Source organism: Sapajus apella, unplaced genomic scaffold, assembly GCF_009761245.1.
Source record: "Sapajus apella isolate SASKATOON/1434 unplaced genomic scaffold, GSC_monkey_1.0 scaffold111, whole genome shotgun sequence".
NCBI lineage: Eukaryota > Metazoa > Chordata > Mammalia > Primates > Cebidae > Sapajus > Sapajus apella.
Genome location: NW_022437051.1, coordinates 4,354,479 through 4,380,941, shown reverse-complemented (window position 1 = coordinate 4,380,941; position 26,463 = coordinate 4,354,479). Strand labels below are relative to the sequence as shown.

Here is a 26,463-nt window from a genome sequence, read left to right as displayed (position 1 = left end):
TTCTTTGCACTGGGTTAGAACATGTTCTTTTAGCTCAGAGAAGTTTCTTATTACCCACCTTCTGAAACCTGTGTCTGTAGCTTCATCACACTCATTCTCCATCCAGCTGTGTTCCCTTGCTGGTGAGGAGTTGTGATCCCTTATAGGAGGAGAGGCCTTCTGGTTTTAGGTGTTTTCATCCTTTTTGCACTTGTTTCTTCCCATCTGTGTGGATTTATTTACCTGTGGTCTTTGTAGTTGGTGACTTTCAGATTGGGTCTCTAAGTGGATGTCCAGTTTGTTGATGATGAAGTTATTTCTTTCTGTTTCTTAGTTTTCCTTCTAACAGTCAGGCTCCTCTGCTGTAGGACTGCTGGAGGTCCACTCCAGGCCCTGCTTGCCTGGGGACCACCTGCAGTGGCTGCAGAACAGTAAGGGTTGCTGCCAGTTTCTTCTGCTATCTTTGTCCCAGAAGGATACCTGCCAGATGTCAGTCTGAGCTCTCCTTTATGAGGTGACTCTTTGGATATACAGGGGGTCAGAGAGCTGCTTGAGGAGACAGTCTGTCCTTTATAGGAGCTCAAGTGCTGAGTTGTGAGCTCCGTTGTTCATTCAGAGCTGCCGGGCAGGTACGTTTAAGTCTGCTGCAGCAGAACTCATAAACACTTTTTCTTTTTTCCCAGGGGCTCTGTCCCAGGAAGGTAAGGCTTTATTTGTAAGTTTCTGTCATGCTGCTGCCTTTTTTCATGGCTTCCCTGCCCAGTGAGGAGGCAGCCTAGTCACAGTCTGCCTGTAGAGGCTTTGCTGAGCTGCTGTGGGCTCCACCCAGCTGCGGTGTGAACTTCCCTGCAGTCCTCTTTGTCTCCCTTTTAATGGAGTCTTTTTTTCCTTGTAAATTTAAGTTCATTATAAATTCTGGATATAACACCTTTGTCAGATGCATGGTTTGCAAATATTTTCTCCTAATCTTTAGGTTGCCTGTTTACTCTGTTGATAGTTTCTTTAGATATACAGAAGCTCTTTAGTTTAGATCTCATTTGTTAATTTTTGTTTTTGTTGAAATGCCTTTCAGCATCTTTATCATGAAATCTTTGCCAAGTCCTGTGTCCAGAATGGTATTTCCTAGGTTATCTTCCAGAGTTTTTATAGTTTTGGGTTTGCATTTAAGTCTTTAATCCATTTTGAGCTGATTTTTGATTGTGGTATAAGGTAGGGGTACAGTTTCTATCTTCTGCATATTGCTGGCCAGTTATCCCAGCCTGATTTATTGAATGGGGAGTCCTTTCTTCATTTCTTATTTTTGTCAGGTTTGTTGAAGATTAGATGGTTGTAGGTGTTCAGCCTTATTTCTGTGTTCTCTATTCTGTTCCATTGGCCTAGGTGTCTGTTTGTGTATCAGTACTATGCTGTTTTGGTTACTGCAGCCCTGTAGTATAGTTTGAAGTTGGGTAGTGTGATGCCTCTAGCTTTATTCTTTTTGCTTAGGATGGCCTTGGCTATTCCAACGCTTTTGGTTCCTTATGAATTTCAGAATAGCTTTTTCTATTTATGTGAGGAATGACATTGGTAGTTTGATAGGAATAGCATTGAATCTGTAAATTGCCTTGGGAAGTATGACCATTTTAACAATATTGATTCCCCTATCTATGAGCATGGAATGTTTTCTCATTTGTGTCATCTGATTGCTTTGAGCAGTGTTTTAAAATTCTCATTGTGGAGATTTTTCACCTCCTAGTTAGCTATATTCTTAGGCATTTTATTCTTTTTGTGGCAATCGAGAATGGGATTGCATTACTGATTTGGCTTTTAGCTTGGATGTTATTGTATAGGAGTGCTACTAATTTTGTATATTGATTTTGTGCCCTGAAATTTTGCTGAAGTTGTTCATCAGCTGAAGGAGATTTTGGGCCAAGACTACAGAGTTTTTAAGATATAGAATCATACCGCCAAACAGGGGTAGTTTCACTTTCTCTCTTCCTATCTGGATACCTTTATTGCTTTCCCTTGCCTGATTGTTCTTGCCAGGACTTCCAATACTGTGTTGGATAGAAATGGTGAGGGAAGGAGTCATTGTCTTATGCTGGTTTTCAAGGGAAATGCTTTCAGCTTTGCCTATTCAATATGATGTTGGTTCTGGTTTTGTCATAGATAGCTTGTATTATTTTGATGCCTGTTCTTTCAATGCCTAGTTTATTGAAGGTTTTTAACATGTAGAGATGTTGGATTTTATTGAAAGTCTTTTCTGCCTCTATTGAGATAATAATATGGTTTTTGTTTTCAGTTTTGTTTCTTTGGTGAATCACATTTATTGATTTGCATATGCTGAATCAACTTTACATCCCAGAGATAAAACGTATTTGATCATGGTGGATTAGATTTTTGATGTGCTGCTGGATGTGGTTTGCTAATATTTTGTTAAGGAGATTTTTGCAGCTATCTTCATGAAGATATTGGCCTGACGTTTTCTTTATTTGTTGTGTCTCTGCCAAGTTTTGGTATCAGGATGATGCTGGCCTCATGAAATGAGTTGGGGAGGAGTCCCTATTCCTCAGTTTTAAAAGATCATCTTAGTAGGAATAGCACCAGTGCTTCTTTATGTATCTGGTAGAATTTGGTTGTGAGTCTGGTCCTGGACTTTTTTGGTTGGTAGGCTTTTTGTTATTAATTCAATTTTGGAAATCATTATGGATCTGCTCCGGGATTCGGTTTATTCCTGGACCATTTTTGGGTGGTTGTATGTGTCCAGGAATTTGTCCATTTCTAGTTTAATGTATTCATTTCTAGTATAGATTTTCTAGTTTGTGTGCATAGAGGCAATCATAGTAGTTTCTGATGGTTATTTGTATTTCTGTAGGGTCAGTGGTAATATCTGATTTGTCATCTCTAATTGTGTTTATCAGGATTTTCTCTCTGCTTTTCTTTATTTGTCTAGCTAGTGCTCTATCTTATTAATTTTTTTTTTAAATAAAACCAATTCCTGGGTTCATTTATCTTGTGTATTTTTTTTTTTTTTTTTTTTGTATCTCAGTTTCTTCAGTTCAGTTCTAATTTGGTTACTTCTTGCTTTTTGCTTGCTTTGGGGTTGGTTTATTCTTCTGTCCTTCTTCTAGTTGTGACATTAGGTTGTTAATTTTAGATCTTTCTAACTTTTTTGTGTTGGATATTTAGTGTTATAAACTTCCCTCTTAACATTGCCTAAGTTGTGTCCCAGAGATTCTGGTATGTTGTATCTTTATTCTCATAAAATAACTTCCTAATTGCTGCTTTGATTTCATTGTTTACCCAAATGTCATTCAGGAGCAGATTGTTTAATTTCCATGTGATTTTCTTAGTCTTGATTTCTATTTTTATTTTGCTGTAGTCTGAATGTGGTTGGTATGATTTTGTTTTTTAATTTGCTAAGGATTATTTTATGGCCTATTAGATTTTTCAAAGTATGTGCTATGTTGTGATGAGAAGAATGTATATTGTGTTGTTTTTGGGTGGAGACTTGTATAGTGTCTATTTGTCCATTGGTCAAGTGTTGAGTTTAGGTGCTGAATATCTCTGTTTATTTTCTGCCTCAGTGGTCTGTCTAATATTGTCAGTGGGGACTTCTGTCTAACACAAGTCTCCCACTATTATTGTGTTTGGGTCTAAGTCTCTTTGTAGGTCTATAAGAACTTGCTGTATGAATCTCGGTGTTCCTATGTTGAGTGTATATATATTTAGAATAGTTAAGTCTTCTTGCTGAATTGAACCCTTTACCAATATGTACTGCCCATCTTTACATTTTTAAAACATTTATTTGCTTAAAGTCCATTTTGCCTGAAATTAGGTTTGCAACTTCTGCTTTTTCCTGTTTTCCTTTTGCATGGTTGATTTTTCTCTATCTTTTTATTTTGAGCCTGTGGATTTCATTGCCTGTGAGATGGGTCTCTTGAAGATAGCTTTCCATTGGCTCTTGCTTCTTTTTCCAGCTTGCCACTCTGCACCTTTTAATTGGGGCATTTAGTGCATTTACATTTTGTGTTAATATTGATATGTATGGGTTTGATCCTGGTATCATGTTGTTAGCATTTGATTGCCTGAAAAGGATCTTATTTCTCTTCCACTTATGATGCTTAGTTTGGCTGGATATAAAATTCTTGGCTGGAAATTTTTTTCCTTAGAGAGGCTGAATATAGGCCACCAGTCTCTTCTGGATTGCAGGATTTCTGCTGAAAGGTCTAATTTTATTTAGCCTGATGGGTGGGGTTCTTTTTGTAAGTGGCCTGCACATTCTCTCTCGTTGCCTTTATCATTTTTTCTTTCATGTTGACCTTTGAAAATCTGATAATTACGTGTCTTGGAAATTATCTTCTTGTTAATACCTTTCAGGGGTTCTGTGTATTTCCTGGATTTGAAAGTCCTGTCTAGCGAGGTTGTGTAAGTTTTCATTGATGATCCAGTAAAATATGTTTTCTAGGTTGTCTGCTTTTCCCCCATATCTTACAGGAATGCTAATAAGTCAAAGATTTGACCTCTACATAACCCCAAATTTCTCAGAGTTTTTAACATTCTTTTTTCTTTATTTTTGTCTGATTTATTTTAGAGAGCTAGGGGGGTTAATAGAGTTACCTACCCTGCCTTCTGGGTGTTTCCAGGGCAGCAGGAGGCAAATTCAGGCAGAAGTAAGATCACTGAGCTAGATGGTCTAGCAGGCATGGCTCTCCTGGCTACCAGCAGTAGGGGAGGATGGGGATGCCTGCTCTATAGGCTAGCTGGTTCCTGGGACAACAGGAAGGTGCACCCTCTAGCTGAGTTTACATAGTAGCATGGCCACTGGGCTGGAAGCTCTAGGAGGTATTGCCCATCTGGGTATCAATGGCAGGGATGGGTGGGGTCACCTGCTGAGCCCTTTCGGTGTTTCTTGGGAAAACAGGAGGCTGCGCCCTCCAGCTGAGTTCACACCAAAGCAGGACTGATGGGCTGGAAACTCTAGCAAGCCTTGCCCAGCTGGATACCAGTGGTGGGGTTGGGTGGCATGGCCAGTCAAGTTTGGTTGGCCTTAAGCCCCATCTGGCAAGAAGGCGTGGATAAATCTTACAGCTCCGAGGCACTGCAATTATGGTCTTTACTGGAACAATGGTACTGGTGCTGGTCTGCCCTTGGGCCCAAGGCTTGTATAAGTCCCCGTGGACTCAAGAGTTGCCCTTAAAAAATGTCCCAGTGGCTCCTACCTCAGTCTAGAAATGTGATTCTCCCATTCACCTACCTCAGTCTAGAAACAGGATTCTCTCATTCCAAGTCTTACACATTCCCCCGTGGAGAGCTGAATCCCCCTAGGGGACCTCACTTACTCACCGTTTATCATGTTGGAAAGGTTCTAGCTCTGCAGTAAGCCCAGACATGCTGGTGTCCCACCTCACCCTCTCTGTTCTCTATGTTACCCTGCTGCCTTGTTGGATCTTAATGTGGTTTCTCAGGTGATTGGCTTGCAGAGTCAATATTCACTAGCCCCTTTAGTTTCCTCTCTGTGAGAGTGGCACATATGAGATACTTCTAGTCTGCCATCTTGTCCAAATGTCCTAAAATTTTTAATAATCTAATTGTTAATTTTTCCCCTACTTTCTTGTATAAAATGATCTTGTACTACACAGTTCACTGTGATTAGTTCTGCTCTAATATTTGTTTTGAAATGCAAATTTGTTTTAGCATAATCAAACAATTTGAGCATAGTTTGAATTTCATGTGTATAAGCAGTTTCATCTGCAAAAACAATGAGTGAAAGCAGAAAGCAACTTTCTCCATCTACCTTGGCTCACTTGTGTATAGTGTGCCACACCAGCCCACATCTGGTGGTATGACTTTTTTTTAATTTTAGATAATTGTCTGCCACTGCACAATAACTCACAAGTTGCAACCTCTATTCTATGCTCACTTTCACAAACAAGTTTCAGGTCTTTTTCAAGATAAAGGTCTCATTTCTCATGGTATTTATGTATTCTTAATCATTTAACTGTATACTATAGTACTGTTTTTCTTAGGTTTTTATTTTTAAAAATATACCACTGACAAGGTTTTTGCAAGATGTGTACCTAACCCATTTTCCCCATACATCTTACAGATTTTATTGCGTATTTTTGCATAGTGAGGTGATTTTCAGGAAGGCATATGCCACATTATAACATAACTGATTGTAATTGTCAGAAAAATTTAACTGTTTTAATATATATTAGCTTATATACAACTTACACTAAGTAAAGCACTGTTAAAAACAGACCAAATGTGTCATTTTGTTTTGCTTCTATGCAAGTAATTTTTCTTGAAACTTTGTATAGTGACTCTCAGGGTAAAATGTACATTAATAATGTATATTATTGTGTATTTCCGTATAACTCATTGTTTTTTAACCCTTTATTTCTGTCTTATATGAAATTATACAGAAAACCAAGCCTACAAATGATAGAATAAGGAAAGCTGTAAAAACACAGAAGAAAAAAGGCAAAGGAAAATCTGAGGATTCAGAAGAGTAAGACATAAAGATACATGTTAATCTTTTTTCCTTGTTAATTTATGTTTTACTTTTATAAAAACAATTTAAAGTCAAATAAACATAACTTACAGATAGACTTTTAAAAACATAAAATTGGCAAATACATGTTTTTATAAGCATACCAGTATATGATTATGGGATAAAGCTAAAAAGGGAGGAACAAAGAACCAAAAATGGATTGGAAGAAGAGATTGAACCACAATAAATTCAGAAATAGGTGAACAGAATTAAATCTTTAAGTATAAGAAAAAAGCATTTACATTGTTTCTTTGATGGTCTAGCTCATGCTTTGTAATTTGTTAATTCCACAGTCTTGGCTGTTCTTTTCTACTGTACTTACTAATTGTATTATTCTTATAAGAAGTTATTTATTTCTTATGTATGTGTATTATTATAAAGTAGAATTTATTAAGTAAATATTTTCTTTAGTATTATAAAATAATGATTGCATTTGAATTTGCTTGGTTAAACTCTAATATTAAAATAATTTTAAAAAGAAACTATGAAGTCAAATATCATAGAATTCCACAAATCCTGAAAAGAAATTCATGGGACAAATGGCCTTTAGCTTAATTTTAACCTGACCTTTAACTTATAATAGAAAAAATGATCCAAGAGGAACAAATGGCCAATATGCTTTGAAAATCTCAGTCTTTTCATATTTTAATAATATCAGTGAGAAGTTGGCTTGAAAAATGTTTTTCAGTTATTTGTAATTTAGCCTGTATGAATTTTGTATCTCTTAGAAATATGAATTTTTTTTAAAAAAACTTCATCATTTTAAAATGGTTTAAAACATTCTCAAGAAAGCAAAGCAGTAATGCATTCAAAAATATCATGTTGCATTTTAGAACATTTTATGTTACAGGAAGATGTCTCCAGAAAAAGAGTTTAAAATAGAAGATTTGCATCAAGTACAGGTAACTCGCCAACTCTCTCTATGCATCAATATTTGGCTAACATTTGCTCTGATAGTCATATGTAGAGACAACATTATTATGTATGTGATTATAGGTATATATGTCTCTCTCTCTCTCTCTTTCTCTGTGTGTGTGTGTGTGTGTGTGTGTGCGTGTGTGTGTGCACTAAAATTCTTCCTGAGATAATGTCTTTCTTATTGATGGACTTTTCTCATCAAGGTTCAGAAAATGAAATGGGAAATAAAAATCCAGGTAAATTTATGCCACTATTATGAAAATTACCATGGTTTACACAACTACAGGGAATACCATGGAGGAAAGAGTGTCATATTGGGAATCAGAACAGCCACTTACTGGCTATATGACTTTGGATAATCCCCTTTCACCTATTTGAATTTCAAAATTTTCATAACCCAAATGTGTAAAGCAATAGCTACTCTATTTGTCTTAAAAAAGTATAAATGTTATGCAACTAAAGATTTCTTCAGAAATTGTAAACTCTATACCTAACTTTGATTCATGTGATCCAATCAAAGGAATACAGGTAACCTGTTATTACATTTTGGCTTTTGAATATTTTTTTTTCATTTGCTACAAGTTAATTTCTTAACGATCTAGCATTATATCACCCATTTCAGTGAAAGGCTGGAGTTAAGTGTACAAGTATGTGCAAGTGTACAAGTATGTATACACCTGAATGACTCAAGAACTAGACAACATAAATTTTGTAAAAAATGAGAGTACCACATAAAATAGTGAATATAAAATGTACTACTTTATGATATTAGTTTTTTATTACTGCATAGCAAGTTACCACAAATTTAGCAGCTTGAACAATTTATATTATCTCACAGTTTTAGTGGGTTAGGCATCTGAGCATGGCTTAGCTGTGTCCTATGCTGTAATCAACTTATGCTCGCCAGGCTGTAATCAAAGTGCTGGCTCGCCTCTATTCCATTATGTATCTCGAGAATCCTCTTCCAAGCTCAAGTGGATATGATAAACTTCAGTTCCTTGCAGTTGTAGGGCTGAGGCACAGTCTGCATTTTCCTGCCACATGGTCTTTTCCATAGATTGTTCATATCATAACAACTTGCCGCCGTCGCCGCCTCCTCCCCCGCTTCCTCCTTCTCCTCCCCTTCCTCCCCCCCTCACCTCCCCTCCTCCTCCCTCCCTCCCTCCTTCCTTCCTTCCTTCCTTCCTCCCTTCCTCCCCTCCCTCCCTCCTTCCTTCCTTCCTTCCTCCCTTCCTCCCCTCCCTCTCTCCCTCCCTCCCTCCCTCCTTCGTTCCTTCCTTCTACAGGGTCTCACTCTGTCACTTAGGTTGGAGTGCAATGGCATGACCCTGCAGCCTGAACTCCTGTAGCCTGAACTCCTGGGCTCAAACCATCCTCCTGCCTCACCCTCCCACGTATGTAGGACTATAGGCATGCACTATGACACCCTGCTAGTTTTTAATTTTTTTGTTTGTTTCTTTGTTTTTTGTAGCACCAAAGCCTTGTTATGTTTCCCAGGCTGGGTTTCTGGCCTCAAATGGTCCTTCTGCCTCAGCCTCTAAAAGTTTTGAGATTATAGCCATAAGCCACCATGCCTGGCTAGCTCACTTCTTCTTTTAGGCAAGTGAAGAGTCTCTCTTGTCTGCTAAGACAGAGTTCTACTATAATGTAACTTGATCATGGGATCAAGTTGATAAGATATTTTTGATACAGGCATATAATGCGTAATAATCACATCAGAGTAAATGGGGTATCCATTTACTCAAGCATTTTTTAATTTTTGTTTTGTGTGTGTGTGTGTGTGCACACAAGTTTTTATTGCATAGGGAAATGTTTATATATATATATGTGTGTGTGTATATATATATTGCACTGTAGTTTCTGGGGTACATATGTAGAACATGCAGCATTGTTGCATAGGTACCTACATGGCAATGTGGTTTGCTGCCTCCATCCCGAGTCACCTATATCTGGCATTTCTCCCCATGTTATCCCTCCCAAACCTCCCCACCCCACGCTGTCCCTCCCCTAGCCCCACTCCAACAGACCCCAGTGTGTGATGCTCCCTTCCCTGTGCCCGTGTGTTTTCATTGTTCAACAGCCACCTATGAGTGAGAACATGTGGTGTTTTTTTGTTCTTGTGTCAGTTTGCTGAGAATGATGGTTTCCAGACTCCTCTATGTCCCTACAGAGGACATAAACTCATCGTTTTTTATGGCTGCATAGTATTCCACAGTATATATGGACCATATTTGCCTTGTCCAGTGTATCATTGATAGGTATTTGGGTTGGTTCCAGGTCTTTGCTATTGTAAACAGTGCTGCAATGAACATTCGTGTGCATGTGTTTTTATAATAGAATGATTTATAATCCTTTGCATATATACCCAGTAATGAGATTGCTGGGTCAAATGGAATTTCTATTTCTAGGTCTTTGAGGAATCGCCACACTGTCTTCCACAATGGTTGAACTAACTTACACTCCCGCCAACAGTGTAAAAGTGTTCCTATTTCTCCACATCCTCTCCAGCATCTGTTATCTCCAGATTTTTAAATGATTGCCATTCTAACCGGCGTGAAATGGTATCTCAATGTGGTTTTGAGTTGTATTTCTGTAATGACCAGTGATGATGAGCATTTTTTCATATGTTTGTTGGCCTCATATATGTCTTCTTTTGAAAAGTGTCTGTTCATATCCTTTGCCCACTTTTGAATGGGTTTGCTTGTTTTTTTTTCTTGTAAATCTGTTTTAGTTCTTTATAGATTCTGGATATTAGCCCTTTGTCAGATGGGTAGATTGCAAAAATTTTTTCCCATTCTATTGGTTGCCAGTTCACTCTAATGATTCTTTCTTTGACTGTACAGAAGCTCTGTAGTTTAACTAGATCACATTTGTCTATTTTGGCTTTTGTTGCTATTGCTTTTGGTGTTTTAGTCATGAAGTCCTTGCCTACACCTATGTCCTGAACGGTATTGCCTAGGTTTTCTCCTAGGGTTTTTATGGTATTAGGTCTTATGTTTAAGTCTTTAATCCATCTGGAGTTAATTTTAGTGTAAGGTGTCAGGAAGGGGTCCAGTTTCTGTGTTCTCCACATGGCTAGGCAGTTTTCCCAACACAATTTATTAAACAGGGAATTGTTTCTCCATTGCTTGTTTTTGTCAGGTTTGTCAAAGATCAGATGGTTATAGATATGTGGCGTTGCCTTCAAGGCCTCTGTTCTATTCCATTGGTTTCTCTCTCTGTTTTGGTAACAGTACCATGCTGTTTTGTTAACTATAGCCTTGTAGTATAGTTTGAAGTCAGGTAGCATGATGCCTCCAGCATTGTTCTTTTTGCTTAGAATTGTCTTAACGATGTGGGCTCTCTTTTGGTTCCATATGAAGTTTAAAGCGGTTCTTTCCAGTTCTGTGAAGCGGGTCATATGTAGCTTGATGGGGATAGCATTGAATCTATAAATTACTTTGGGCAGTATGGCCATTTTCACAATATTGATTCTTCCTAACCCTGAACATGGAATGTTTTTCCATCTAATTGTGTCCTCTTTTACTTCCTTGAGCAGTGGTTTATAGTTCTCCTTGAAGAGGTCCTTTTTACATCCTTTGTTAGTTGGATTCCTAGGTATTTTATTCTTTTTGTGGCAATTGTGAATGGGAGTGCCCTCTTGATTTGGCTCTTAGTGTGTTACTGGTGTATGGGAATGCTTGTGATTTCTGCACATTGATTTTGTATCCTGAGACCTTGCTGAACTTACTTATCAATTTAAGCAGATTTTTGGGCTGAGATGATGGGTCTTCTAAATATACAATCATGTCATCTGCAAATAGGGACAATTTAACTTCCTCCTTTCCTAATTGAATATGCTTTATTTCTTCTTCTTGCCTGATTGCTCTGGCTAGAACCTCTAAAACTATATTGAATAGGAGTGGTGAGAGGGGCATCCTTGTCTTGTGCCAGATTTCAAAGGTAATGCTTCGAGTTTTTGCCCAATAAAACCACAGTATGATATTGGCTGTGCTTTTATTGTAGATAGCTTTTATTATTTTGAGATATGTTCCATCGATACCTAGTTTATTGAGAGTTTTTAGCATCAAGGGTGGTTGAATTTTGTTGATGGCCATCTCTGCATCTATTGAGATAATCATGTGGTTTTTATCTTTGGTTCTGTTTATGTGGTGGATCACGTTTACAGGCTTGCGAATGTTGAACCTGCCTTGTAGCCCTGGGATGAAGCCTAGTTGATCATGGTGGATAAGCTTTTTGATACGCTGTTGCAATCGTTTTGCCAGTATTTTATTGAAGATTGTTGCATTGCTGTTCATCATGAATATTGGCCTGAAGTTTTCCTTTTTTGTTGAGTCTCTGCCAGGTTTTGGTATCAGGAGGATGTTGGGCTTATAAAATGAATTCGGAATGATTCCCTCTCTTTTGATTGTTTGGAATAATTTCAGAAGGAATGGTACCAGCTCCTCTTCGTATGTATGGTAGAATTCGGCTTGAACCCATCTGGACCTGGACTTTTCTTACTGGTAGACTATTAATTGCTGCTTCAATTCAGCCCTTGTTATTGGTCTATTCAGGGTTTCAACTTCTTCCTGGTTTAGGCTTGGGAGAGTGCAAGTGTCCAGGAATTTATCAATTTCTACCAGGTTTACTGGTTTATGCACATAGAGTTGTATGTAGTAATCTCTGATGGTAGTTTGTATTTCTGTGGAATCGCTGGTAATATCCCCTTTGTCATTTTTTCTTGCATCTGTTTGATTCTTCTCTCTTTTCTTTTTTATTAACCTGGCTAGTGGCATATTTTGTTATCTTTTCAAGAAACTAGCCCCTGGGTTTATTGATTTTTTGAAGGGTTTTTTGTGTCTCTGTCTCCTTGAGATCTGCTCTGATCTTAGTTATTTCTTGTCTTCTGCTGGCTTTTGAGTTTTTTTTGATCTTGCTCCTATAGCTCTTTCAATTTTAATGATAGGGTGTCAATTTTAGATCTTTCCTTGCTTCTCATCTGGACATTTATTGCTGTAAATTTTCCTCTAGACACTGATTTAAATATGTCCCAGAGATTCTGGTACATTCTGTCTTCATTCTTGGTTTCGAAGAGCATCTTTATTTATGCCTTCATTTCATTGTTTATCCAGTCAACATTCAAGAGCCAGTTGTTCAGTTTCCATGCAGTTGTGTGGTTCTGAGTTAGTTTCTTAATCCTGAGTTGTAATTTGATTGCATTGCGGTCTGAGAGAGTGTTATGATTTCTGTTCTTTTGCATTTGTTGAGGAGTGATTTACTTCCCATTATATGGTCAATTTTAGAGTAGGTTTGACACGGTGCTGAGAAGAATGTATATTCTGTGGATTTGGGATGGAGATTTCTGTAGATGTCTGTTACATTTGTTTGGTCCAGATCTGAGTTCAAGTCCTGGATATCCTTGTTATTTTTCTGTCTCATTGATCTATCTAATATTGACAGTGGAGTGTTAAAGTCTCCCACTATTATTGTGTGGGAGTCTAAGTCTCTTTGTAGGTTAAGGACTTGCTGTATTTTTCTGGGTGCTCCTCTATCGGGTGTGTATATATTTAGGACCATTGGCTCTTCTTGTTGCATTGACCCTTTTACCATTATGTAATGCCCTTCTTTGTCTCTTTTGATCTTTGCTGGTTTAAAGTCTATTTTATCAGAAGCTACTATTGCAACTCCTGCTTTTTTTTTTTTCCTCCATTTGTTTGGTAAATCTTCCATCCTTTTTGTGCTGGTTTCTTCCCATCTTTGTGGATTTATCTACCTGTGGTCTTTGTAGTTGGTGACTTTTGGATGGGGTCTCTGAGTGGGTGTCCTTTTTGTTGATGTTGAGATTATTTCTTTCTCTTTTTTAGTTTTCCCTCTAACCGTCAGGCCTCACTGCTGTAAGACTGAGGGAGGTCCACTCCAGACCCTGCTTGCTTGGGGATCACCTGCAGTGGCTGCAGAACAGTAAGGGTTTCTGCCAGTTTCTTCTGTTATCTTCATCCCAGAAGGATACCCGCCAGATGTCAGCCGGAGCTCTTCTTTATGAGGTGTCTCTTGGGATATACAGGGGTCAGGGAGCAGATTGAGGAGATAGTCTATCCCTTATTGGAGCTCAAGTGTTGTGCTGGGAGCTCTGTTGTTCTATTCAGAGCTGCTGGGCAGGTACGTTTAAGTCTGTTGCAGTGGAACTCATAACTGCCTTTTTCCCCAGGTGCTCTGTCCTGGGAAGGTGGGGCTTTATTTATAACTTTCTCTCATGCTGCTGCCTTTTTTCAGAGATGCCCTGCCCAGAAAGGAAGTAGCCTAGTCACAGTCTGCCAGCAGAGATGTTGCTGAGCTACCATGGGCTCTGCCTAGCTGCTGTGTGAGCTTCCTTGTGGTTTTGTTTACAGAGGTATAGTTAGAACTGCCTCAGTTATGGTGGTCTGCCTCAGTAATGGCAGACTGCCTCGGTAATGGCGGATTGCCTCAGTAATAGCGGAGTGCCTTGGTAATGGTGGATTGCCTCAGTAATAGCGGGGTGCCTCAGTAATAGTGGGCTGCCTCGGTAATGGCGGACTGCCTGGGCAATAGTGGACTGCCTCGGTAGTGGTGGACTCCCTTGATAGTGGCAGACATCTTTCCCCCCACAGAGCTGGACCATCCTGGGTCCAGCTGTGCTTACTGTGAAACTCTCAATCCAGTGTTTCAGATTGCTGGTCTTTGTCATGGTGGGACCCACTGAGCTAGATCACCTGGCTCCCTGTTTCAGCCCCCTTTTTTTCCAGTTGAATGAGCAGCTCTGTCTCCCACGTGTTCCAGGTGCCAGTTGAAACAGCTGCCCAGATTTGTGTGAATTTTTCTGTGTAGACCCACTGTGCAGGCTGAAACAGCCTTGCAGGAAACTCATTGTGCTTTTCTGCACAGGAATCTCCAGGTCTGTTGGCAGTAAAAACTCATTTGGAAATGTGGTGATTACTCACCCTCTGCATTGTTCTCGCTGGGAACTGCACTCCAGAGCTGTTTGTATTTGGCCATCTTGGATCCTCTTTTGTTTCTTAAAATAACTTTGTTTCAGAAAAGGGGCATTTATTCTATACTTTAAAGGTAGTTTTCCATTTTTGCTTGGCTTTAATTTTGATGAGAAGCAGTTATTAAAGTCATCATTTCCTTTTGTGTAATATGTCATTTTTCTTTGCCTGCTTTTATTTTTTTTTCCCTTTTGTTTGTTTTTCAGCAGTTTGATTCTGTTTTGTGTGGGCTTGATTTTCTTTGTAAATATCAACTTGGGCAGAACTGAACATGCTGAATATGTAAATTTCACCAAATTTGGAACATTTTAAATGTATTATTATTTTAAAATATTTTGTCTACAACTTCCTCTTTCTCTTTTCCTTGTGGAATACAATTACATATTATATATTTAGTTTTATCCCACAGTTTTCCTCAGTATCTGTTAGTTAACTTTGTTGTTTGTATTTAGATTGAGTATTTTGTATCGATATATTTTCAAGTGGTTTGACTTTTTCCACTGTCATCAGATCCAATCTGTTCCTATGCTCATACATTAAATTTTCAATTCAGATATTATGATTATCAGTTTCAGAATTTCCATTTGACTGTTTTTTTTTAAGAGACGTGGTCTTATTTTATCACTCAGGCTGGAGTACATTGGCAGGATCATTGTTCACTGCAGCCTTGAGCTCCTGGGCTCAAACAATCCTCCTGCCTCAGCCTCCCAAGGAGCTAGGATTATAGGTGTGTACCACCATGCATGACTAATTCAAAATTTGTTTTATAGACATAGGGTCTCACTGTGTTGCCCAGGCTGATTTTGAACTCCTGGCTTCAAGCAGTCCTCCCACTTTGGCCTCCTGAAATGCTGGGATTATAGATGCGGGGATGTATTTTTTATAGTTTATATTTCTCTGGTAAGATTTGTATCATTTTATTTATTATGAGCATATTTTCTTTTACACTGGACATTTTTATTATACTTGTTTTAAACATATTATATGTGAATTTTAAAATCTGGATTGTCTTGCTTGGGATCACTTTTTGTTCATTGTCTTTTAATAAAAAGTTTCAGATGTCAAGTATTTCTAAATTATATCCTGGGTATTACAAATATCATATTCTTGAAACCCTAGATTATGTTATATTCTTCTGATGATTGGTATTGTTTTTTCTTTAATATATAATTAACACCATTGGATTCAAAATGTAAATTCTATATTCAGGCAGCAGCTCAAATTGCATTTTAGTTTTTTTAGCTTTTGCTAGACTTCTTAGTCTTCTGTATGCAGATGTGGTTCAGGGGTCAGGTGGATATTTTGGTAGAGTTTATATAAAAAATCTGGGGCTCCTTATCTTATCTTCTTTTCTTTGTATGATTTCCCTCTAACCTTTCCAGTGGCTTGGGTTGTCCTGAACTCTAGTGGTTTTAAAGTCAGCTATTAGGCACCTTGAATGACTCAAATAGGGATTGCCCTGAAACTAAAAGCCATAAAAATGAGAATCTTACCTAGAATTCTTCCTTTCCTCCAAGTATCACCTTCCCTCAAGAATCTACCTACACTTGGCTGGTTGTGGTGGCTTATGCCTGTAATACCCATCCTTTGGGAGGCTGAGGCAGGAGGATGGCTTGAACCTAGGAGTTCGAGACTGCAGTGAGCTAGGAACCCACTGCTGTACTCTAGCCTGGGTAACAGAGCAAGACCCTGCTCTAAAAAATAAATAAATAAATAAATAAAAAGAAATAAAAAAAAAATCTGCCTATTCTTGGTTGTTCTCCTCTTGTTGATACTTGTATTTAGTCCAGAGTTTATGGTTGTTATGTGGGGTAGTATTTGTTCAGTGGGAACTTAGTCACATCAAAAGCAAAGCTGGGAACTCTAAATACAGTCTTCAAAGTGTCTTTAATTTGGTGGAGAATTCCTGAGACTTCATGTGTAGTAGAATTTACTCATTCTCACAAAGACAGAACAATATTTATTTTGTGTTAAGAGTAGAGTTTCTTCTTTTAGTAAAATTTGAGATGTTTCTTTTATATATTTCGGGCCTAGAGGAAAGGATAAATGAAACATTTAATTTACTGCAATTGTAATTTGCCAGATTCATGCTCAATTTGCCTGTGAAAAATCAATAGGAAGCTTTAGCTTCAGCTATTATCCACCATTACACCTGAGAGGTGTGCAGTTCAATGTGTATGCTTGAATCTTATCTTGGCTATCTATGGGTTTTAGAAAAGTAATAATGGTACACTAAATTAATTAAAAATACCAATGTAAATACCTTTTTTTTTTTTTACCACTTATTACTTCCTAGAAAGTGGCACATGCTCTGGAAATTGAGAACAAAGTCCTTCAGGAGCAATTGAAACAGGCTTTACAGGTAAAGGATGTCATGTTTCTTTAACATTGTTAACAAGTAAAGAAAATATCCACAAAGAACTTTTCAAATGAATACTTTTACTATTTGGTCAGGTTTAAACTATATTTATTTATGAATTAGGGATATATTCACAAAATTTAGTATTTATTCTTATAAAAAACAGTGAGATAGAAAAGTAAATTTTCTTAAGCTAATAAAGGCAATCTATTCATCTGTCATGGTTGCAGTATAAAAAAAAGAAAAAGAAAAAAATGGCAGTGTATTTCAAGCTGATAGGCATTATACTTAAAGGTAGATTACTGCAGGCATTCCAGTTAAACTCAGTTGAACCAAGATGGTGGCTCTTACTACTCTTTTAAAAATTCTAGTTGAATAATACAACAAGAAATGAAAAAAAGCTGTAAACATTTCATGAATGGACAAAAGTGTAATCATTTGTTTATTATAAAATTGTTTTTCTGAAAAATTCAAGATATTAGTTATTAGTGATAGAGTTTAAAAAGGTGAGTGAGGGCAAAATAGAATAGGTTTTAGAATAGAATAGAGAAAATAAATCAACAGATTTCCTTTTTATTAGAAACGATAATTTAGAAAATGTTCAAATATATCATTTTATAAAATGTAATATATATTTATTTGTAATATTAGTTTAGAGTGATACAAGATATTTAATAAGAAATACACAGTTTAATATTAAGAAAAATAAAATACTTTACCAAGAGACACAGATCAACAGTGAATAAATAGAAATTTATAATTTTAGTTTTGAGCATTCAGTGTTATCAGTGTTTTAATTTTCTATTTCTCAAAACAGTTATACAAACTGAAAGCAATTTATTTTTAGATATAAATGAAATTGTTCTTGAGTTTAATAAAATTACTGTAAGGCCAGGTGCAGGGGCCTTATAATATATAACCAATCCCAGCACTTTAGGAGGCTGAGGCGAGTGGATTTCTTGAGCCCAGGAGTTTGAGATCAGCCTGAGCAATGGAGTGAGACCTTGTCCCTACAAAAAATTTTAAAAAATTAGCCAGGTGTGGTGGGATGTGCCTATAGTCCCAGCTACTCTGGAGGCTGAGGCAGGAGGATCACTTGAGCCCAGGAGGTTTGAGGCTGCAGTGAGCACTGATTAGGCCACTACACTCAAGGCTGGGCAACAGAGAGAGATCCTGTCTCAAAAAAATATATTATAAAATATAATGAGACAAGAAACTGATGATTATACAAAAGAAAAACAAGAAGATTTTCTTATCAAAAAAATCAATAAATCATGTAAAACTTCAATAACCAAAACACTGTGGTTCTGATTCTGGCATTGAATGGAAAGTCCAAAAACAGATTCAAATCAATATAATGATTTAGTATTTTATAAACTATTTATTAAAAATTTTTAAAGAAGGATAAAATAGTCACACAAAGTGAATTAGTGGGAAAACGTACACTTTCAGATAATATATCAAAATAAATTGGAGATTGATTTAAGATTAAATAGTAATAAATGTTAGAAGAAACACTGGTAACAGTTAGATGGTCTTGATTAGAGAAAAGACTTTTAAGCTTTATAATCCCAAAGGAATATGTTAATGTATTTGGCTATATATGAATTTAAAACTTTTTTATGTTAGAAAAATCATAAGAAATAAAGATAAATGGAAAGTGTGTGTAAAATGTTTTATGTAAAGATATGTTGCCCCTTTATGTTTATCTGCATATGAAGATATTGTATATGAAGATATTTGTGGCTCAAGCTTGAGGTGCACAGGGCCAGAGTTGCCACAGACCTGCCACCCAAAGCATCTCAGAAGTGGTAAACTCTTCAAATTTGCGATAAAAATGGCCTCCAATAAAACTGCATTGCAAAAAATGAGAAACAGAATGGAAAGGATGAAAAAGTTGAAGAGGCACAACTTGAAGAATTTGTGTTGGAAAAAGTACTAGATCAACGTGCAGTGATGGGAAAGTGGAATATTTCCTAAGTGGAAGGGATTTATACATGCTTACAGTACTTGGGAACCTGAAGAAAATTTAGACTGTACAGAGATAATTAAAGCATTTCTTAATTCTCAGAATGCTGGTAAAGAAAAAGATGATATAAAAAGAAAATCTTTATCTGACAATGAATCTGATGACAGGAAATCAAAGAAGAAAAGAGATGCTGCTGACAAATCAAGATTTACCAGAGGTCTTGATTCTAAAAGAATAATTGTCACAGACAGCAGTGGAGAATTGATGTTTCTCATGAAATGGCAAGATGATGAGGCAGACTTTATACTGGCAGAAGAGGCAAATATGAAGTAACCTCCAGTTATACTGCTTTTTATGAACAGAGACTAACTTGGCATTCTTGACCAGGAGATGAAGCTCAATAATTGTCTGCATTGTTTTATATACATATATGTATACATATAATTGTTTCCATTGTTTTATATAAAATCTGGATCTTGGTTTTTGCTTTTCTAGTATGAAGAAATAACAAGATTGATACGTTTGTTTTCAAAGTAGTGTTGAGAGGTTTTTTTTTGGAGGTTTGTTTTTGTGTGACTAGCACTGGTTACTTTGAACAAATAAAAACTTTTGGTAGTTGCTTCCTTAATTAGAAAAGAACATTTGATACCATGGTATATTATTTCCTCTGCATTAGAGAACAGTTTTTCTAAAGGTTCAGGGAAATTTCCATAGTCATTACTCAATCAGAACTTGTGTTCTTATATGCCTAAGGGCCATTCTGCGTTTTTTGTTTTGTGTGTGTGTGTTTGTGTATACATAAAAAAAAATTTGTAAATAGTTTTCTTTTTTTAAAAAAACAATTGCCAAAACAAAAATTACAAGTTAGTCCATATTTCTGAGATGCCATCAGTCTGAGCAACCCAAAATATAAATCAAGTCACAGTGAAAAATTTCCTGAAGCAGTACATTTCAAGTGAAATGGTTCTAATTAATTCTAATTAAGTTTAATTGGATAATTTAAAAGCATGCGTATCTATATATACTATGGTTTGTTTGCAAAATTCCTAAAAGGAAAACTTTTATCACTGTCAACAACCTCCCCATTCAGATGAGAAAACTAGACAAATCCTAGTTTGTTTTAATTGGCTAACCAAGACTTAGTTAATTGGACATTGCTCTAGCGAATCCATTCCTTAACAAAAAGTTGAAATCTCTGTTGCTACATGGACTAAAGCTCATGATTTATTGAATACCTAAGACTTGGTGTATAGAAACCTAATCAGATGGGTTAGAGATGTTGGCAGTTTAGGACCTGCTGCCATAAAAGAGTGAATAAACTTTTGTCATCTAAACTATTGACCTGCATGTTTTTTCTTTACCCTGACTCATTCCTTACATGTAGGCTCAGTCTTTTCAGTATTTGCTTTACTTGTTCAGCAGAAGCCAGGAAAAACAACTTTGTAGTAATCAGAATGCTACCTAACTGTATTTTGTTTACTTTATTGTAAATGCTGGTGAATGGTGGTCAATATTAATAGTTTTATATTCCTTTATGCAATAAAGAAATTTTATAAACCTACAATAAATATGGATAGCCATCCCCCAAAATAGACAAAGGATGTGCATAGGCAAGTTTCAGAAATACATATTACCAATAAATGCATGCAAACATATTTAAACTCACTAGTATCAAATACATGCATTTAAAATACAGTAGTACAGATTTTTTATTTTGCCTATCATCTTGGTAAAAATGTAAGGCGTAAAAACTACAGAAATACGTAGTATTTATGGTTGTATGCTGAAATGGGCAACCTTTCACATACTTCTATTGTCAAAAAAATATGAATTGATATATTCATAGATGTTTGATAACAGAAGTATGAAAGATATTTATGTCTTTTCTGGGAGACAAAAAAGACATAGCAAACTTGAAAAGATGTATCCTTTTCACTCAATAAAATCTTTTAAAATTTTATTCTAAAGAAGAAAAAAGTATACAGAGATTTTGCACAAGTATGTACAATGTCATATGTTTTAATAGCAAAAATTTTGAAATGATCTAATTGTCCATTGATAAGGAATTTGCTAAGCCAATTATGGTATATTATTAAATGTATTTCTGTTACCTATTCTGATTTAAATGTATATTTATGTTATAGAAACATATCTATGACATCATTTAATAAAAAGAGCATATTATGTGAGTATGTATAGTATGACCCAATCTAGATAAACATTTAAAAAATTTGGCTGGGCATGGTAGTTCATGCCTGTAGTCCAAGCACTTTGCGAGACTGAGGACTGTGGATCACTTTGAGCCCAAGAGTTTGCAATCAGTCTGGGCAACGTGGAAAAACCCTGTCTCTACTAAAAATAAAAAAACTGGATGTGATGGTATGGGCCTGTAGTCTCAGCTACTTGGGAGGCTGAAGTGGAGGGATGACTTGAGCCCAGGAGACAGAGGTTGCAAAAAATCCATGTATATCTATATCTATATATGTGTATAGATGTATCTTATATATATGACATATGTAAGATATATATATGCACTAACTATATTCAGAAAAATTTAAAAAGGATATACCTCAAAATGTTAATAGTGATTTTTCTTTATGAGGTGAGATTATTTGTTAATTTTCTTTTTGTTTATCTATATATTCTTTCATATAAGTTGCTGGGACAAGTCCTAACGTGTGTGATTGATTATATTGTTTACTGAGAATGACAGCAAGGAGACCAAGCCAGCCCCTAAGCAGAAAACTGCTCAGGGCATTTTAAAATAGTGAACAGTATATGCATATCATACACTAGTTAAACCAATTCTTTAAACACAGGATCTGTGATCCTGCCCCCACTGCTCCCTCATGGAGAATGCTTTCTAGTTTGTTTTTGATCAGTGGTAAGCAGGCACCAGCTGCCCTAGTTTATCTTTGTTCTATGAGAAAACACAGAACACCTGAGTTTTAATAATACTCACCTGTTCAGAGAGAATAAACTCATGGGTCAGAGTCTGCTGGAGGCTCTCAGCTCAGAAGGCTGCTAGCTCCCGACCCCACTTTGCACTGTATCTTTGTGTTTGTTTCTTAAGTCCGTTGGGGTCTCTACGACCGAGCTGGACTCAGCATTAGGTAAGTTAATTATGTAACTAAAATTATAAAAAGTGACATTTTTAAGGAGACATTTATTCCAGAATAAATTGTTCTCTACATTTTATTTCATTCTTTGATATTGTAGGTGTTATCTTTGCTATAGTCTATCAGTTTTTATAATGTATACCTTATATGAATTTTTATTTTGCTTGTATAATAATTAGAGCCTTAAAAAATAACAGCCAGGAGAAACTCCTGGGTATAAAAATAGCCCTCAAAGGTGGAAGAGGTTTCTTCACAACTTTTGGTTTTAACTGTGGAATTGTTAAAGTATCAATTATATCAGTAGCTTAACTTTGCTCCCTTTAACTCAGTAAAAATGAATTGAGAAATCACGTACGCATAAATATATGTAAATTCCTGAATGCAGTAGTATTGGCAGAAAATATCAGAAAATGCTTGATAAACTGGTACTTTTTTAAAACAGGAAGCTGAAAAAGCTAAGCATCAACTTAACTATTTCCTAAGTCAAGATAAGAAGTTACGTAAAAGTGAGGGGAAAATCGAGACAACAATGGAAGTGGGTAATAATCAAACAAAAGTTAAAGGTGAAGATTCAAAAAATATACCACTGAAAAAAGAAACAAGAAAATCACTGATTCCAGATTCAGGTGGACAAAGGACAAATGATAAAATCCAAGAATATCCACAGGTAAGAAAATAACCAAAATGGAGACAGTAATATATGTTGTGAGAAATTTATCTTTCATATTATTATTTACTTAATTTGTATATGTTATTTAAAAATTATTCCTTTTTGGGGGGTTTGTTTTTACTTTTGCCCTTTACCTTCTGGATATGTCAACTCATTATTATTTTTAATGCCAAATTGTGACTTAAATATACACATATCTTTGAATGACCACATAAGCATCTGAGATTTGAGTCCTTTATTTTTACCTTCTCTTATTGTGTATAATTTTTATTGTGAACTATCTTAACTTCTTCCTGGAAAGATAAATAATAAAGACAGTTTCTCTGAGGGCAATCAAAATTATTAAAGTTGTTAGGTCATGTATATAAATGGAGTAGGGTACACTGAATTGAATAAAAAACAAATATTTGAAGAAATATCGGATGCTGCTTTAAGACAAAGAACAAAAGAAGCAGTACAACTTAAAATCTACTAGTCATTTTATATCTGCTATTATAAAATGTGCTAGTCATTTTATATCTGTGATTGTTATAAAATATGCTAGTCATTTTTATGTTTATTTATATGGGCTGGTTATTTACACAAGACCATAAGATAGCTATGAGCACCTCCATTTTGAGGATGAAACCAAAGCTTTAAAAAATTAGACATGCAACATTACAGTGAGTAATACTGAGTTAGATTTCAAATTCAGGTCTTTCTAGATCCAAAAATCACATCTAAAGATAACTTCTTTGCTTGTCTATATGGTTGGATTTGAAACTTGCTTTGTTAATAGCTTTATTGTTTTACATTTCCCATATTTATCCCCTAAATCCAAAGTGAAGTTTTTCTTACATGACAGAAAAAGTTAGATTCAGTAATAAAATGAACCTGAACAGAAGGAACAACTTCATTACCTAAAAACATCACATTGCTTTCACGTGATTGTAATTTTTAGTGAGTTTATATATAGATCAATACACACCTGTCTTACATATCTAGCTTAACACTCATTGTACATTTACTATATGCTAGGTTCTTTGCATAGAAGATGTACATAATGTTCTGGTAATAGTGAAACAGGGGTTATTATTATTGGAGATTTTTATTTAATAGAAGTTTATACTCACCATCCATGTTCTTATAGTAATTTAACTGTAATATTCTTTCTCAACCACTGTATTAAAACTATTTTTGCCAAGGTTATAACAAATCTACTTGATGCTATTCTGAAGGATACTTTATAGTTTTCTTTTTCTTTCTCTCTTATTTTTTTTTTTTGAGATGGAGTTTCACTCTTGTTGCCCAGGCTGGAGTGCAGCGCATGATCTCAGCTCACTGCAACCTCCACCTCCCTGATTCAAGTGATTCTCCTGCCTCAGCCTCCTGGATAGCTGAGATTACAGGTGCCCACCACCATGCCTGGCTAATTTTTTTGTATTTTTAGTACAGTGTTTCACCATGTTGGCCAGGCTGGTCTTGAACTGACCTCAGGTGATCCACCCACCTCGGCCTCTCAAAGTGCTTGGATTACAAGGCATGAGCCACCATGCTCAGCCAGATGATTTATAGTTTTATCTTATTTGTCCTCTTAGTAGCATTTAACCATTTATTGTTTTTAAATATAGTCTATAGTTTGTTTGAGAAACAGCATAGTTATTTGGTTTTCCTTCTATATTTCTGGGACACCTCTTTGGTCTCCTCTTGCTCTGCTCATTCTTTAAATGTTGGTATTTTTCTGGAAAAAAAAAAGAGTTGTTTATTCCATATACTCTTTCTGAGAGTGCTCATATACCTTCATGGCTTCTAGTGCCATATAAATCTCTTAGCTCTCACTCAAATAGCACCTAATTTCCGGACCTATTGTTCATTAACATACTGAATTTTTCTGTTTAAATGGGCTTCAAACATCTAGAATTCACCATGTCCTCAAATGAACCAATTGCTTTCTTCTCAAACCTGCTTTATCTCCCAATATTCAGTCTCCTGGCATCCTCATCCATCTAATTGCTGAAACTAGAAAGTCTAACATCACTGTTAATTCTTCCTCTCCTATGTCTTGATCCTATTATTATCCATCAAATTCTGTCCAGTTTTCTCAATATTACTGACAGTTCTGGTAGTCAAGCTCCCACCAGGACTCTAATTGGTCTTTCTTTCCAGGCCAATCTCCATGTTGGTAGCTAGTCATCTTTCAAAAATTGATGGTTGTTACCTTCTTGTCTAAAATATTTAATGCTTTCTACTTCCCTTACTTTAAGAACAAAACCCTAATTATGGTTTAAGGCTTTTTCAGATCTGGTCTTTTTTTGAGATCCCAGCCTCATCTTTAATTAACCCCCTAAGCTATTGCACATGCTTTCATATGCACACGTGTGTTGTATATTTTATGCTTTAGCTACACTGAACCTCCTTTAAGTTCATAGAACATATGGTATTTTCTGTAACCTGAAATATTTTGCCTATTTTGTTCTCTGCTTGAAACAGTTTCTCCCTTCTCCGTTTCCTAAAATTTATCTGGTTAAAAGATAAATGAGGAACAAAAAGTACTGTTTCAGTTATTTTTTTGCAGCATAACAAATTACACTAAAATTTAGCAGTGTAGAAAGCAAACATGTATTATCTCAGAATATTTGTAGGTCAGGAATCCTAGTGTCCTCTGGCTTAGGGTCCCTCTCACAAGGATGTAGCCAAGGCATTAGCTTTGGCTGTGTGTATCTTAAGGTCCAACTGGAGAAAGATGTACTCCCAAGCTCGTATACTCACGTGACTATTGTTAGGCCTCGGGTCCTTGCTGTTGACTTGAGACATCAGTACTTTGCTATAGGCCCTCTCCATAATGCAGTTTACAACATGGGAACAAGGGCTGATATAGGGAGACATAGATGGAGGGAAAGAGACAGGGAGAAAGAGACAGAGATAATCTAATCTCAGAAATGAAATCCCATCACTTTTGTCATCTACTAATTAAAAGTAGAAGTAGTCACTAGCGCCAGCCTACACACAGGGAATGGTATACCTCTAGCATGAATACCATGAGCAGGGATCACTGGTAGTCATTTTAGAGGCTGCCTACTATGAGTATTAATAGGTATGAGGTTGTGAAAATTCCTGAATCGAATACTAAATCAAGCTGTTTGGTCTTCAATTTTCAGAAAAGAAAATTTCTGGGTAAAGGAATAACATGCAAGATACTGTTTTTAAAGAAAATAACTGTACATCATTGGGGTAGATGTGTCATTCCCTTTTATTGATCCCATAATTAGTAAGGTTTTTATGTATATTGTAAGTATAAATGTATTTAATTTTTTCTGCTGATAGAGCTCTCCTGGGTATCATAATGCCCTTGGTTGGCTGGATATTGTTAATATCAAGAGCAGGCTTTCTCCCCTGAGGTGGGAAGGTCTCAGTGCCCTTGGGTCTGGGCTTCACAGTGAAGCCACCTTATCATCCTGTGCTTTAGGGAATAGACATCAAAAGTTTACAAGTAAAGGAAAAATATTTGGAACTTCTACAACTAGATGCTATATTACACAAAAGGGCTGTCATATATACATCCTAATGACAAGTTGGAAAAGTAGTTCCTTTTTGTTTCTGCAACTGTTTTTGAGGTTGTTTATTGAAATGATAATCTTTTTTAATTCAGAGGGAGGAGCAAGAATTATTATTTCTGTCAGGAACTATACATAATTATCTATAAACTGTTAATGGAGGATGATAATACTTTATAAGAGTACTGTGGCTGGGCGTAGTGGCTCATGCCTCTAATCCCAGCACTCTGGCCCAAGGTGGGCAGATCACTTGAGATCAAGAGTTGGAGACCAGCCTGGCGAACATGGTGAATCCCTGTCTCTACTAAAAATAAAAAAATTAAAAACCAGGCATGGTGGTGCGTGCCTGTAATCCCAGCTGCTTAGAAGGCCGAGGCGGGAGAATCACTTGA

General features: G+C 36.3%; 1 protein-coding gene and 1 pseudogene across 2 annotated transcripts in view; both read left to right on the top strand.

Moving 5' to 3' along the window:
* CCDC7 (coiled-coil domain containing 7) overlaps window positions 1–26,463 on the top strand; it is a 394,100-nt gene that overhangs the window by 46,657 nt on the left and 320,980 nt on the right. For both annotated transcript variants that reach the window (XM_032259671.1, XM_032259670.1), the window contains exons 12-15: window positions 6,387–6,472; window positions 7,365–7,416; window positions 16,718–16,783; window positions 22,311–22,535. In XM_032259671.1, the coding sequence (XP_032115562.1) occupies window positions 6,387–6,472; window positions 7,365–7,416; window positions 16,718–16,783; window positions 22,311–22,535 (429 nt within the window). The remainder of the gene's footprint in view (window positions 1–6,386; window positions 6,473–7,364; window positions 7,417–16,717; window positions 16,784–22,310; window positions 22,536–26,463) is intronic.
* On the top strand, window positions 18,028–19,153 carry LOC116537510 (annotated as a pseudogene).